This window comes from Tetrao urogallus (assembly GCF_951394365.1).
Source record: "Tetrao urogallus genome assembly, chromosome: 14".
NCBI classification, from domain to species: domain Eukaryota; kingdom Metazoa; phylum Chordata; class Aves; order Galliformes; family Phasianidae; genus Tetrao; species Tetrao urogallus.
The window spans coordinates 9,673,998-9,688,626 of record NC_136827.1 but is presented as its reverse complement, the minus strand read 5'-3'; the positions used below and the strand labels follow the sequence as shown (position 1 = coordinate 9,688,626).

General features: G+C 60.2%; 2 protein-coding genes across 2 annotated transcripts; both read left to right on the top strand.

Annotated features, from left to right (window-relative positions):
* Positions 1–643: 643 nt before the first annotated feature.
* On the top strand, positions 644–8,802 carry FAM193B (family with sequence similarity 193 member B; the record flags this gene model as incomplete). Its single annotated transcript, XM_079542612.1, is given in 12 exon segments — positions 644–672; positions 674–735; positions 738–937; positions 2,516–2,755; positions 3,410–3,632; positions 3,962–4,171; positions 4,614–5,028; positions 6,008–6,203; positions 6,520–6,756; positions 7,310–8,324; positions 8,520–8,595; positions 8,706–8,802. Coding segments are annotated over 12 exon segments (3,000 nt in total).
* A 515-nt stretch (positions 8,803–9,317) lies between these two features.
* Positions 9,318–14,451, top strand: DDX41 (DEAD-box helicase 41; the record flags this gene model as incomplete). Its single annotated transcript, XM_079542187.1, has 17 exons — positions 9,318–9,341; positions 9,412–9,510; positions 9,586–9,745; positions 9,830–9,904; positions 10,151–10,211; positions 10,800–10,936; positions 11,166–11,238; positions 11,401–11,554; positions 11,661–11,797; positions 12,021–12,183; positions 12,282–12,413; positions 12,584–12,655; positions 12,932–13,028; positions 13,389–13,538; positions 13,684–13,755; positions 14,017–14,127; positions 14,315–14,451. 17 exons carry the CDS (start codon positions 9,318–9,320, stop codon positions 14,449–14,451), a joined length of 1,854 nt encoding a protein of 617 aa, XP_079398313.1.
* Between the last annotated feature and the right edge of the window lie 178 nt (positions 14,452–14,629).

Here is a 14,629-nt window from a genome sequence, read left to right as displayed (position 1 = left end):
ACGGTTCCCTCCTGTGCTTCCAAACGGAGTTGCAGACGCCGATAATTCAGAAGCCTGAAAGCCTGACGGGCGATTCACGGCCAGAAAAGTCCGCTCCGTTCTGTCAGCTCCACCTCAGGGCGGAGGACGTCCCTGAGTCACGGCCGCTCCCCGGGGCCAGGGGGGCTCGGCTCGGCGGCGGCCGCGTCGGTGCTGAGAGCCGGGATTTTGTTGCTGCGGTGTGCCACAGCGCTGGGGGCAGCCCGGGGCTGCGGGACGTGGGCTGGGGAAGCCCCACTCCGAGCTCGGGGCTGACCTGCACGGGGTTCTGCGACCTCCCCCGTGCTGACAGCAGGGCTGCGCGGTCGGGACGCCGCCAAGGGATGGGGGTAGCGCCGTCATCCCGGGAGCAGGGAGCGGACGGGGTGCGAACCCACTCGTGTCACAACACCTCGAGGAAAACCCGCGCGGCCGAGATGGATCGGCGGATCGGCAGCCTGCAGGTGGTGCAGAGCCGCGTGCCCGGCGCTGAGGATCGCCGCCGACCCCGGAGCTCTCACGCGTGGGCGCGGCACGGGGACTCTGGGGAGCCTCCGCGCGCGGCCGCCGCGCCACCTCCGGCCGCCAGGGGGCGCCACAACGCGCGGCGCTGCCCGCTCGGAAGATGGCGGCGACGGCTTCGCCTCGCCGGGCCGCCCCCCAGGCAGGGGCCGGACGGGCCGCGCCGCCATATTGGCTGTTGTCCTGTCTGCGGCGGGCCGCGCTCGCCATGACTCGCAGGCGGAACAAGGTGGCGGTGGCCGGAGGCGCCGCGAACCGCCGAGAACGTCCGGGAGGGGCCGCCGGTCCTCCTCCCGCCCCTCCGCCGCCGCCTCCCCCGCCGCCGGAGCCGCCCGCCCCGCCCGAGGCGGTGGTAGCGGCGGGCGGCAGCGCGGAGCCGGGCAGAGCCGCCCCTCAGGTACCGGGACGGCCGCGCGGCGCTGCGGGGCGGTTCCGAGGGGCGGCCGTTGGGTGCGGGGCCCGGGCAGGCAGGCAGGCAGGCCGGCAGGCCTCGCGTCGGGCCGTCCGGCTCCGCGCCGTCCCCGGGTTCGCTCTCGGGTCGCGACGGGCGGGCAGGGCCGGGCCCCGTCCGCGTGGGGCGCGGGGATGGGAGCGGGCCGCGGGGCTCCGCGCTGCCGTGCCGAGTGGCTCCGTGCCGGGGCTCCCACCGGCGTGTGCGAGCGGGGGGCGCGGCCCTCATCCCGCGGCGACGAGGGAATTGCCGCGGCGGGGTCTGGGAGCCCGTCTGCCGCCGCCGCTCGCCTTGAGCCGCGGGAGATAGGGCGGCTCCGCCAGCCCCGTGCCCGGCGCGCCCCGCGCTGCATCCCCGCTGCTCCGCTCGGGAGGAGCCCCGCGTGCCCTCTGCAGGGCAGAGCCCCGCGCCGGGGGCTGCCGTCTCTCCCCTGAGCGCTACGGAGCGCTGCGAGGATGTGCTCCCAGACCCTGGCAGGGGATCCAGCCCCGCCGCAGGTGAGCGGAGTAGTGGCTGGGCGGGCTGCGGGCTGCTGCCCGGCACCCATCCCCGGAGCACGCTGCGGGGAGTCTGAGGCACAACCCCCCCCCTCCTCGTCTTCCGGGGCACGGCTCCCCCCCCGGGGCACAGCCTCCCGCTCTGCCTGCGTGCTCTGGGTGTGCTGGGAAACGCCATCCCATCGCATGGAGCAGCAGCTGCACCTGCTCTTGCTGAAACATGGGATGGCCCAATAGCCCCCAGGCCGTGGCTGCCTCACTGGGCAGGGGAGCTGTGTGCCCCCCTGCACTCTCCTTGGCCTCTGACCTTTGCTTCACCTTGAGCCTAGGAGACACCATCTGTTTCATGGCAGCAGTTAAATGTGCGCTCATTGTTGCGGAGCCCACCGCAGTGGCAGACAATGGGGGCTCTCATGTCGCGCTGGGCTCGTCCTGGCTGCGGGGCCTCCGGTGAGCTGAGGGTTGGGCTCTGGTGCGTGCAGTGGCATTGGGCTGTGAGCCCTGGCCCTGCCGCTCTGTGCGGGGAGAGCACCACCCTGGTGCATCTCTGCCACCAGCTGCACAGAACAAAGAGGCGGGCGGGAGGACCTGGGATGTGTGAGCGCTGCCGTGGGGTTCTGCAGTGGATGAGCAGGGAGCATTGTGGCTGAGGGCCCCCGTGTCAACCCTGCCTGGAGACATCTGTGGGTTGCGCTGTGCTCTAAGGGTCCTCTTGGTGCTGCTGTACCACAGGTGCACTGGGAGTTGCTGGTGGCCTCACAGGCTGTTGTGGTGCTGGCTGGTGGTTTAGCATAGCCTGGTTCTCCCAGGGGTCTGAAATACCCACAGCTGGCACATCCTGGGCTGACAGCAGCTGGGCAGCCCAAGGCTGCTCTGTTTTACTGGGAGAAGGTGCAGACCCACATACAGCCTGCAAAAAATAGTCTGGTTTGCAGTCAGAATCCTGAAGTCTTTCATGCACCTGCGCTGACCTGATGCCCTGCAGCAGGTCTTTCGGGTGACTTGTGGCCTGTGTGTCCCACTGCAGGTGCTGCCCACCGCCAACCAGTCCGTGCAGACGTGCTGCCTGCTCTGCCACCGTGAGCGCAAGGACTGGGGAGGCCCGTCCCACAATGGGCTGGTTTCTCCGGGTGAGAGGCTGCCACCAGACTTCGTGCCAACGCTCGTGCAGAACCTCTTGGGAGAAATGCCGCTGTGGATCTGCCAGAGCTGCCGGAAGAGTGTGGAGGAGGAAGAGCGGCGGGCAGTGCAGGAGCAGGCCCTGGCGGTACGCGGCCGGGGAGCAGTGGTTGGAAGGGCTGGGGCTCCCGGGAGCGTGGCCTTGCAGTGCTGATTGTCCTGTGGTGTGAGCTGGGTCTGCGGGCCCCTTGCTCGCTCCAACCTTAGCTCCTCGGCTGTTGCTCAGAAGGGGTAGGGGATGATGCAGAGGCTTGTCCGGCAGCCTGTGCGGTGTCGGAATTGCCTACCTGGCAGAGCTGGCAGCGCTGCTGCTTTGCCAGCTCTGCCACACTTTGCTTTGTGCTCCTCTTGCACTGGCCCTGTGGCAAGCTGTCCGCTGCCTGACTCTGTGCTGCCACGCTGGGTCTTGCCAGAGCTGCAGTTGCCAAGGTGAAAGGGGCAGTGCATGGCAGGGCGGATCTTGCCCTGTGCAGAGCTCGAGGGCAAAGCAGTGACTTCCTGTGTGCCTTTGTTTAACCCTGGCCCATGCTGAACACAACTGGAGCAGCACGTGGCCTTTGACATCCACCTGGCTGTTGGCTTGGGCTCTGGGAACCAGGCTGCCCATCTGCTGGATAGAGGCAGTGAGAGGAGCAGGGGCTTGGGGTCAGTGGAGAGGGGTCTTGGCCCCAACATCCTGGGGCAAAGGTCTCCTGCCTCACCCCCACCCTGCTCCTACTTCACTCTGTGTTTTCCCTGCCAGGTCTCGTTATCCCACACATCCTGCAAGTCGCAGTCTTGTGGGGGTGGTTCCCACTCCTCTTCCTCTTCCACCTCCTCCTCTTCCTCCTCGTGCCACGGGAACTCAGGGGACTGGGACCCCAGCTCTTTCTTGTCTGCTCACAAGCTCTCGGGCCTCTGGAACTCGCAGCATACCAACGGGGCCACACAGGGCAGTCCCCTCGGGGCCCCCCCTGCTGCGCTAGGTGAGTTGAAGCCAGTCGTGGGGTCGAGCAGAGCTTTCTCACTGGTCTCTGGCTTAGGCTGTATCCTTACAAGCAACTTGACTGGTGGGCGGGGGCAGGCAGCAGAGGGCTTCTACTGCAGCAAAGGCAAAGGGTATTGGGACATTGAAGCATTTTCTTGCTTTGCTGGGAGCGTTGCTCCAGCAGTGTCAGTATGCCACGCTGCAGGCAGGGTGGAGTGGGGTGGCTGCAGGCAGAAGTGCTGTGCTGAAGGCTGCAGTGCTTTTCCCACCGGAAATGGCCGTGAGGCACTCAGCAGTAGCCAGGCCCTCGCTTTGCTTTCCTTGCAGGTGAAAAGCACTCCAGCCTGGCTCTCTCTTCAGAGTGCATCAGCCAGGCTCCTGCCATGGTGGCGGGGCTCAAGGCCTGTCCCTATGGCCATACAACCTCCCCCGCCACTGGCAGTGCTGCCCCAGGCTCGCCTCTGCCTACCTCACTTGACTTCTGCAAGACGCTGCCGAAGCAGTTCAAAAGCATGTGCCGGAGGGCCACCCCACCAGGTGCGTGTACCAGGGGTAGGTCTGGCCTCATCCTCCCGGCCCACTGCCTTCTCCACCGCTGTGCCTTTCCCCATGTTTTGCCCTTTTTGTCAGGGCACCTGTGGGGCAGATGAAGCTGCTGAGGCCCATTGCGAGCAGAGATGACTTTTGGCTTTTAACCTGAGTACCTGGGTGGGGAGGACAGGGTTTGTCACTGTAGAAGAAGCCCATGCAGATGTGCTGTCTGTTCTGCTCCCTCTGGAGCAACCCAATGCATTGCCTTCCGGCTGAAGTTTGGTGCTATGGTACCTCTTGGTACTAGTAGAGACCTGGGCCAAAGGTCTTCTGCCTTTCTCTAGGCTGGCCTAAGCTTGAGATCAGGGACCCATGTGCGTTTGGGCTGTAGGATTATCTCTGAGCGTGGCCTTGTCACTTGACTGTCTCTGCTTCTGCCTGTCTGCAGGTGAAGCCTTCCACTCCTCAGAGCATCATCAGCACTCGGACCTCACTGCTCCTCCCAACAGTCCCACTGGGCTCCCCTCCCAGCCACCAGCGCTGGTTCCCTCCAAGCAGATGCCTGCCCACCCAGGACCCTTCGGCTCCCCTCCACACGTCCCGCTGGGCGCCACCCCGCAGGCTGCACTCTTCCCTGCACCCAGCGTACAGGCAGCAGCCCCGAAGCCAGCATCAGAGTCCCCTTCCACCGGCGCAGTCTCGCACAGCCCAGGGTCGTGTAAGAGCCCTCACCTGCCCCCCGCCAATGTGCCGCTGCTGAAGATGCCACCTCCGCTTTCGGGCTGCACTCATCCCTGCAATGGGCACTGCAGTACTTCGCTCATCCCTCCGCCCGCCTCCCACCAACTGCCCGGCACAAACAGGTGAGTGGATGAGCCCTGCATGTTTCCAACCTCTCCTCACCGGGTGATACCACCCCTGCCCAAGGATGCAATTTCCCCTGTGGAGGGATTGACTACTCTGGAATGGTGGTGCAGAGAGCCTGTGTTTATGGGCCAGTTCTGCTGTTGTGGACCCCTGGTCTTTAAGGGTTAAGCTGTTTTTCTCCCTACATGTCTTCTCTGTGCGGTTGTCCTTTAGTACTGTGGTGCAGAAGAGACTGCTTGCTTGCTTACTGCTCCTCCAGCTAAAAGACCCAAAGAAACCGCCTGGTCAACCTGCTGTTGGCCAACAGGACCCGTGTCAGTGAGACCCATCGGGCAGCTGAGGCACTGGGCAATGGTTTTCAAGAAGATGAAGCCTGTGGACTGGTGGTTCTGCTCGCCTGCTCCCCTGGCCCTCTTTGGGCTACCTGTGCCTTGGAAGAGAGCATGCTGAGTCGAGGGTGTTGGTTCCTCTCTGCTGATTAGCTCTCCCTGCGGAGGGCCAGACAAGTCTCGAGCTGGAGCTAGAGGAATGGTGCTGTGGGCCGTGCCCTGGCTGCCCTGTCCCTGAACTGGGTGGTCTGTGCCTGTGGGAGTCGGGCCTGCCTGCACGTGGGGATGTCTGGCAGCTGCATGCAGTTCCAGTGTTTCTCACCTGTGCTACCTGCCACCCCCAGTGAGTACCGCTCCCTGCCCTGGGATCAGCTCGTGGCCTTGCAGGGGACACTGCTTGCTGGAACTCTGGTGGGCCAGCCTTCTGCCTGCTAGAAGTGCTGGGGGGTGAAGAGTTAGGAATACCTTCTGTCACGGGCTCCTACAGCATTTTCCTTGCAGAAAGAGGGTGCAGGGGGCTGGGGTTTGTCTGCCCTGCAAATCCTTTTGCTCTGGCACAGGGTGCCTCGGGAAAGGTGTTCTTATACACCTAGTGGGATGATTTTGAGCTCCTTTGCTTGCACTCACTTCTCACCGTTCTCCTCAGGGACCCGTCTTGCAAAGGACACAAGTTCCCGAATGGTACCAGCTGCCATCCGCCGCAGCCGTGTGAGGCAGATGAGGGTCTTGGGGAGGATGAGGACAGCAGCTCAGAGCGCAGTTCCTGCACCTCCTCTTCCACCAACCAGAAAGATGGGAAGTTCTGTGACTGCTGCTACTGTGAGTTCTTCGGCCACAACGCGGTGAGTGAGACCACTCTGCAGTCACCTCTGGTCTTTGTGTTCTGCTCTGTGGTGTAACGTTGGTGTGTGGAGAGCATGGAGGTGGGAAGGTCTGGCCACAGCTTTTCTCTGCCAGTATGTGTGTACCCTGTCGGATCAGGGTGCTTCAGGCCTCTAATCATCTTTGTGGCTGTGTTGGAAAGGAGTTCAGTAAAGGTTGTGCTGGGGACAGGAGTGGCTGGGGAGAGCGATGGGTGTCTAGTGTGGAAGCTGGGGCTGCCTGCGTGTCACACTGGTTCTGGTACCTGCCAGGCTTGACAGCTCTCACCTCCCACAGCCACCAGCCGCTCCCACAAGCCGCAACTACGCTGAGATTCGGGAGAAGCTGCGCTCGCGCCTCACCAAGAGGAAAGAGGAGTTGCCTCAAAAACTAGGGCACAACAACAGCTCAGGAGAGCCTGCTGTGGACCACCGCAATGTGGATGAGCTGCTGGACTACATCAACAGCACAGAGCCCAAGCCCTTGAACAGTGCCAAGGCAGCCAAGCGGGCACGGCACAAGCAGAAGAAGAAGGTGAGGCTGGGCAGAGGGAAGTGCTGCTCTGTGTCCTGCCTAGCTAAGCAAGGCGGGAGAAGTGGGCAAGAGGGAGGCCTGTCCTACTCCTTTTAGAAGGTCAGGGCAAGACTGCTGCTGGTGGGGCTTTGCATTCTCTCACTTTGTTCCGTTTGGTTTCTTGAGCTCTGTGTCCTTTGCTGCCCTTCTCCTGACTTAGCGTCAGTGTCTAGTTCTTTGGGGACTTCCCTGCATCTCTACCTAAAGCATTTGGGGGGGAGGCTAAGCTGCTCTGTTGTGTGTTGTAGTTCTGACAAGCAGCCTCTGTAGTGGAAAACTGTGCTATGAAGGCTTGTGCTGTTCACTGGTGCCTCGTGCCCAGAGTGGTGTTCTCTGTGCAGTATGGTTGCTTTTGTGGTGCTTGCAGGGGATGTGTGACAGTTCAGCAGTTTGGGGATAGTGGAAGGCTTCGGAAAGCCATGCTGAACACTGGCCGTTGGTTTGCTGCCCGGCTAGGCTGGTGTGTGGCTTGCACATGTTTTCCTGGCCTATCTGATCTTCACTTGTGTTGCAGGAGGAGAAAGCCCAGCTGGAGGCAGAGGCCCAGAAGCGTGCAGAGCGTGCCCCTGCAAACAGCCAGAGCAGGGAGCCAGCCGAGGAGAAGCTGCTGGAGTGGCCGGAGTTGGAGCTGGAGCGTGTGAACAGCTTCCTCAGCAGCCGGCTGCAGGAGATCAAGAACACCATCAAGGATTCCATCCGGGCCAGTTTCAGTGTCTATGATCTCAACCTAGATGTCAATGACTTCCCCAAGAAGGCAGCTGTCTTGGAGCAGAAGAACCTGATCTCCCACCTCAATGGCTCCTCTGACCTGCAGGACATAGACCTGGCCCTCGCCCCGCTCAGCCTGGGCCCCACCAAGAGCCACACACTGCTGCGGGGTGAGCTGGGCCCTCGATGGGGTGATGGGCCAGGGGAGCTGCCGCTGGCCCCGACGGCCACCGAGAACGGCGTGGTGAAGCGCCTCAGCGCCGTGCCCAGCCTGTCCCGCATGATCTGGGTTCAGTCCAAGGCTGCAGACTCTGCTGTGGACTGTGGTGGGCAGAGCCCAGAGCCCAAGGAGGGACTGCAGCCCAAGGAGCCAGAGCCATCAGAGCAGGTGCTGGCAGGGGGTCGGCAGCGAAAGAACAAGCGGCAGAGCGGGCAGGTGAAGAAAGGGGACGGTGCTGTGGTGCTCAGTGGCCAGGCCAGGCTGGAGAACTCTGGTGTGAAGGGGCAGGTGCTGGGAACCAAGCACCCTTCGAAGCCCAGCACTGCAGAGCCACAGCGGGTGGGTGGCTGCACTGAGGTGGAGAGTGGCAAGGGGCAACCCTGGGGCTGCGGCACTGCCAGACCGGAGAAGGAGAGAAGCAGCGATTGGAAAGGTCGGAGGGGAGAGGGCAAAGCTGAGCTGCCAGATCTGGTGCAGCTGCCCACCCCAGCCACTGGGGACCGGCAGCTGCCTCCCCTTGCTGCCCTGGGGGGATCCCCCCAGCCCAAGGGCAAGAGCAGGAAGAACCGCAACAAGGTGGAGAAATCCAATACCTCTATCGGTGAGTGCCTGCAGCTCTGCCCTGCCGTGCTCTTGCTGCTGTGGCCCCTTCCCCAGCCCTTGCCCTGCCTGCTGCCAGGTTCCTTCCTGTCCTGCCCTGGTGTGTGTGGGTCCCATCCCTGGCACTGTCCTGCTGGGAACAGCTGGGTTTTAGGGGTGTTGCTGTTTTGTGGTGACCTTGTGCTCTGCTTGCCAGATGACGTGTTCCTACCCAAGGACTTAGATAGTGTAGAGATGGATGAAACTGACCGGGAAGTGGAGTATTTCAAGAGGTGAGGCAGCATCTCCTGGCAGGGTGTATGTGAGGTCACCCTGCCTGGGGTTGGGTGCTGAGGTTCTGGGGGCTCTGTCGCTCACTGGGGCTCCGTTCTCTCCCGGCCAGGTTCTGTCTGGACTCTGCCAAGCAGACGCGGCAGAAGGTGGCCGTGAACTGGACCAACTTCACCCTGAAGAAAACCACTTCCAGCGCAGCGCAGTGAGGTGCGGGGCCGCCCCCCCCCCCCCCCCCCACCCTCGGCCGCTCCGCTCTCCTCACTGTGCCCCGCCACTCCCTCCCGGGGGCCCCCGGCTCTCCTCTATGGGGTCCCCCGTTACGGGGACCCCGGTGCTCTCCTGCCCCGCGGGGCCCCCGGGGCTCCCCCCACCTCCTCCTCCCCACCGCGGGGTCACCCCGCCCCAACCGTCCCCTCGCCCTCTCCGCCCGGCTCCCTGCGCCGCGGGGGAAGGCCTGTGCTGGACCCAATAAAGAACTTTTTAATTTTTTATTTTATTTAACCCCAGCCTCTGCTGCTTTGTTTCGCGCCCCGCGGGCGGGGCGTGCTGTGCTGTACGCATTCCGCGGAAGTTTGGTCTCTGAGGGGATCCGTAGGGCCAATTCTCCCGCGCGGGAGGAGGCGATGCCGTGTTGCTAGGCGACGGTACGCTCGTTTTACGTCACTTCCGGCGCGCCCGTTTTACATCCGGGGCAGCGAGGCGACTGGGTGGTGACGACGCCATGGAGCCGGGCGCGGAGCGGAAGGTGAAGCCCAGGCCCCTAACGGCGAACCCCGGCTCCGCGCCCGCTCCGCTCACCCTACGTCTCCCCACAGAGGCAGCGCGAAGAGGCGGCCGACGGATCCGACATGTCGGGAGAGGATGACGAGGACTACGTGCCATACGTGCCGGTGAAGCAGCGCAAGCAGCAGATGGTAACGGCGTAACGGGGCTCTGGGGGTTGGGCTCCTTACCGGTGCGGCGTCTCTCAGCCCGCGGTTCTCCTCCAGCTGCAGAAGCTGCTGCAGATGCGGCGGAAGGTGGTGTCGGAGGAGGAGCAGCGGGACAGCGGCAGCGAGCAGCGCGGGGATGAGGATGACATCCCCCTGGGGCCGCAGTCCAACATCAGCCTCCTGGACCAGCACCAGCACCTCAAGGAGAAGGCAGAGGGTGGGGATGGTGTGGGGCCGGTGTGGGGAGGGGCTCTGCTGGGAGCTGTGGGCGCTCTCTCACTTTTTTCCTACTTCTCCCCAGCCCGGAAAGAGTCAGCCAAGGAGAAGCAGCTGAAGGAGGAGGAAAAGATCCTGGAGAGTGTGGCAGAGGGCCGAGGTGAGCGCTGGCATCCCTGTGTCCTGTAGAGCTGTTGGACAGTAGTACAGCCTGGGACTGGAGAAGGAAATCACAGTGAAAATCCTCAGTTAACAGCCAGCTGCCTGACTTTGCTGGGACTGTGCAGTTGCAGGCCCCAGGCTCCAACAGGCTGTCCCAGAGGTGCTGCCTGGATCACCTTGCTCTGCTGTCTGTGGGCGTGGAGACTGAGAGATCTCACTAATCTTATTGCCTTTGTTTTTGCAGCATTGATGTCAGTGAAGGAGATGGCAAAGGGCATTACATATGATGATCCAATTAAAACCAGGTGTGTTTTGCAACGTGGGGGTTGTTTTTCTCAAAATATCACTTCCTTACAGCTGGCAACAGCTGGAGGCCATACAGACTGGTAGGAAAAGAACTGCTCTGTGCTCTGAGTTATACTTACTTGGCTTCCTGACTACTTACTACTCTTTGTAAATTGAAAGACTGATGAGTCAGTTTGGATGTTATTTCCCATGCAATAAGATTTATGCATGCATTTATGTAAAATTTAAAGGCTTGAGCTGAGTCTTCAGACCTTGAGGGAGACAAAGAGAATGAGAGAGGGAGAGCCCAGGAAGTTCAAGACAGTATTATGGAAATAATGAAAATGAGTCTAAATGATGTTGGCATGTTTTACCCATTATCCAGGGGCTGCTGTTATCTGTTGCATTGAGGCTCCTTACTTGGACTCCGGGGAGATTTTGTTGTGTACGACTGGCTTGGTTGTTCTCATTGCTCATGAAGCCCCTTGAGGTCACCTGTTTTCCTTTGCGGGATTTCAGAGCCCGTCAGGGAGTTCTTGTCATCCTTTGTTGGGTCGGCTGGCTCTCCCTAGCACAGTCTGCACTCTGAACTTCTGTTGCTTTCTCAGCTGGAGAGCACCTCGTTACATCCTGGCCATGTCAGAGGCTCGGCACGATCGCGTGCGCAAGAAGTACCACATCCTCGTAGAGGGAGAAGGCATCCCACCTCCCATCAAGAGCTTCAAGGAGATGAAGTTTCCAGCAGGTGGGACTGGGAGCAGCTTCTTCTGGGGAGACTCGTGTCCAGCAGTGAGCGAAGCTGTTGGATCCTTAATGTTCTGTTAGCAGGGTCCCAGCTTAAATTCACAACAGGGATTCTATCAGCTGTATCAGGGATTGTATCAGGGTCATTCCTCACGGATCAGAGGGCTGTGGCTGAAAAATGAGTTGGAGGGAAAGCGGGTCGTGAATATGTGTCTTATGTTTTCTAACAGCTATCCTGAGGGGCTTGAAGAAAAAAGGAATCCAGCAGCCAACACCCATACAGATTCAAGGCATCCCCACAATGTGAGTGCTTTGTGTCCCAGGTTAGGCAGTGTTTTGCTGCTTCCAGTCCACCCAGCAGCACCAACTGTATGCTCCCCTCTAGCCCTGTTCACCCTGCTCAGATCTGGAGCTCTGAGCCCTCCTGTACTGCTCCTGCTCACCATTGGCCTGTTTCTCCGATAGCCTCTCAGGAAGGGATATGATTGGCATTGCCTTCACTGGCTCTGGGAAGACTCTGGTGTTCACCCTTCCAGTTATCATGTTCTGCCTGGAGCAAGAGAAGAGATTGCCGTTCTCTAAGCGAGAGGGACCCTATGGGCTCATCATCTGTCCCTCTGTGAGTTCTTGGGGCACAGTGGAGCATGGGAGAAAGCTCTCTGATGTCCAATGACGGTTTCAGGTGCTCCCTGTGTGGGGAATTAAGGTGTTTTTTTTCTCTGCAGCGAGAGCTGGCCCGGCAGACCCATGGCATCATTGAGTACTACTGTCGCCTGCTGCAGGAGGACAGCCTGCCCCCGCTGCGCTGTGCCCTCTGCATTGGGGGAATGTCTGTTAAGGAGCAGATGGAGACGATCAAACAGTAAGACCTTGTGGGGAGGGTCCTGTGGGGCTGAAGCTGGGCTCTTTTTATTTCTAGCAGGGGACCGAGGGGTGGCATATTGGCTGGATGGCTCTGGGGAGGTGTAGGGGTGAAGGTGATGTGCCAGCTGGGTGTTATCAGCATAAGCTCTGTAAGCCCTTCTGTATATGTTTCTGCACGGGAAGAAAACTGGGTGCCCGACTGTGCCTTTCTCATCACACAGCGGTGTGCACATGATGGTGGCAACCCCTGGCCGCCTCATGGACCTGCTGCAGAAAAAGATGGTGAGCCTGGACATCTGCCGCTACTTGGCCTTGGATGAGGCTGACAGGATGATTGATATGGGCTTCGAGGGAGACATCCGCACCATCTTCTCCTACTTCAAGGTACGGGGCTGAGAAGATGTGAGCACTGTTTAGCTCAGTCCCCGCACCCACCTTTGGATGAGCACTAAATCCTTGCCTGTGCTTTGCTCCCTGTGCAGGGCCAGCGGCAGACCCTTCTTTTCAGTGCAACAATGCCTAAAAAGATCCAGAACTTTGCTAAGAGTGCCTTGGTGAAGCCTATCACCATTAACGTTGGGCGAGCAGGTGCTGCCAGCCTGGATGTTGTGCAGGTGAGGTGCTTGGGAGCTCCCCCACACTATGGGGAGGCCTCCATAGTTTGTGAGAGCAGCCAGTGCCTCCCCCACAAGGTGCTTGGTCCTCCTTCCCAGCGGGTCGTGGCATACCATGCAGTGCTGGTTTCTCTGCTGTCTGCTTGAACCTTCTCTGTGCTTCTTCCTAGGAAGTGGAGTATGTGAAAGAGGAGGCCAAGATGGTGTATCTCCTTGAGTGCCTGCAAAAGACCCCACCGCCTGTGAGTAAATATGCTTTAGCTGCTCCTGCAGTACATCTGGGGGCAGCACTGCAGCTCTGTAGCACAGCTGTAGAGATGGCAGTGAGGATGCAGCTGCCGGGCTCTGCTCTGTACTGGGGTTGGTGAAGGAAGGAGCTGTGTTCTGTGTATGTACAAGTCTCGGGCACAGAACTGTTGTGGCCTCTGTTCAGCAAGAGGAAGTGGGTTTCTCTGGGGATTGTGCTCTTCGTCAGCACACAAAAAAGCCACTCTTACATGATAGGTGTGTCGTGGCAGGTGCTGATCTTTGCAGAGAAGAAGGCAGATGTCGATGCGATCCACGAGTATCTTCTACTCAAGGGTGTGGAAGCTGTGGCCATCCATGGAGGCAAAGGTCTGTGAGGGTGCTGTGGAGGTGTGGTCCTGTCTGATCCCACTCCTTCCTGGCGTGTGAGCATGGGAGGTCCCAGCACATAGCTGTTTGTCACTGCGTGAGGATGGACTGGGGCAATGTCAGGACCTCTGGTAGGGAGTGCAGCTTTACTTACTCTCATAGCAGATGTAAGCACCATGCAGCTAGCTCCCTGCGGGACCTGCGGGTCCCTCTGCTGCTTAATCCGGGGAAAGGATGTGTAGGTTTTCACACAGGAGAGACTTAGACTTTGTAATGCTCAGCTTTAAGGCTGTAGTGGTTGCTGCAAGAGGTAGGACTGGGAGCTCTGACCTACTCATCTTCTGTGCTGGATGTTTACAGATCAGGAGGAGCGGACAAAAGCCATTGAGGCCTTCCGAGATGGGAAGAAGGATGTTCTGGTTGCCACCGATGTCGCTTCTAAGGGCCTGGACTTCCCTGCCATCCAGCACGTCATCAACTACGACATGCCAGAGGAGATTGAGAACTACGGTGGGGAATGGGGCCAGCAGAGGCACTGAGGGAGACTAGCTGGGTGGCCGCAGGCCAGCAGGGCTGTGCACCCATCGCGGTGGTCAGTGGGACAGGGGTGCCATGTTGCATTTGTCCTGGCCTGATCCTGTCTGTTTCTTTGCAGTTCACCGTATTGGGCGTACAGGTCGCTCAGGCAACACTGGTATTGCCACCACCTTCATCAATAAAGCCTGTGGTGAGAAACTGTGTGGGATGGGGGGAACCTGTGGGGTGAGCTGCACTGTGTGATGCAGCTGGACAAAGAGCTGCTGCTGCTTGGGTGTGGGTGGTGTTCCCCTGCAAGCAGGGGAAAGTGATTACGGTTCACAGAGAGGTGGTGGTGACATGGGGCATTGTCACCGCTTGGGTGCTGGCCTCAGGGCCCTGCACATCATTCTTTGCACTCTTGTGTTGGGCTTCTGCTAGGACTGTGTCTGATCTGTGTCTCTGCCCCCAGATGAGTCAGTGCTCATGGACTTGAAGGCTCTGCTCCTGGAGGCGAAGCAGAAGGTGCCCCCTGTGCTCCAGGTGCTGCACTGTGGGGATGAGACCATGCTGGACATCGGAGGTGAGGGACCCTGTGCTGGGATGGAGAACTTCTGTGGGACTCTTAGAGTGACACGGGCTGCAGATAGGGTCCCAGCTCCCATCGCTTCAGGCTCATGGGGTGGCTCCTGTCTCCCTGCCTGCTGGGTGCCTGCTTTGTCACCTGGCCTGGCACACAGCTCAGCCTGATCTCCTTCTTCCCATTGCAGGTGAGCGGGGCTGTGCCTTCTGTGGTGGCCTGGGCCATCGCATCACTGACTGTCCTAAGCTGGAGGCAATGCAGACCAAGCAAGTCAGCAACATTGGCCGCAAGGACTACCTAGCTCACAGCTCTATGGACTTCTAGCCTGGGGACTGTGCTGTTCAGTGCTCCCCTGCACAGGCCAGGAGAGGAGGTTGGCTGCTTCTCTTTGACCTGGGGTTCATATTCTAAAACCCAGACCGACCTTGTACCACAAGACTCTCCTGTACTTCTGTGACCTGTTTTTTTGGGGACTGTCAACTGCTCAGCCTTCCTGAGCTCC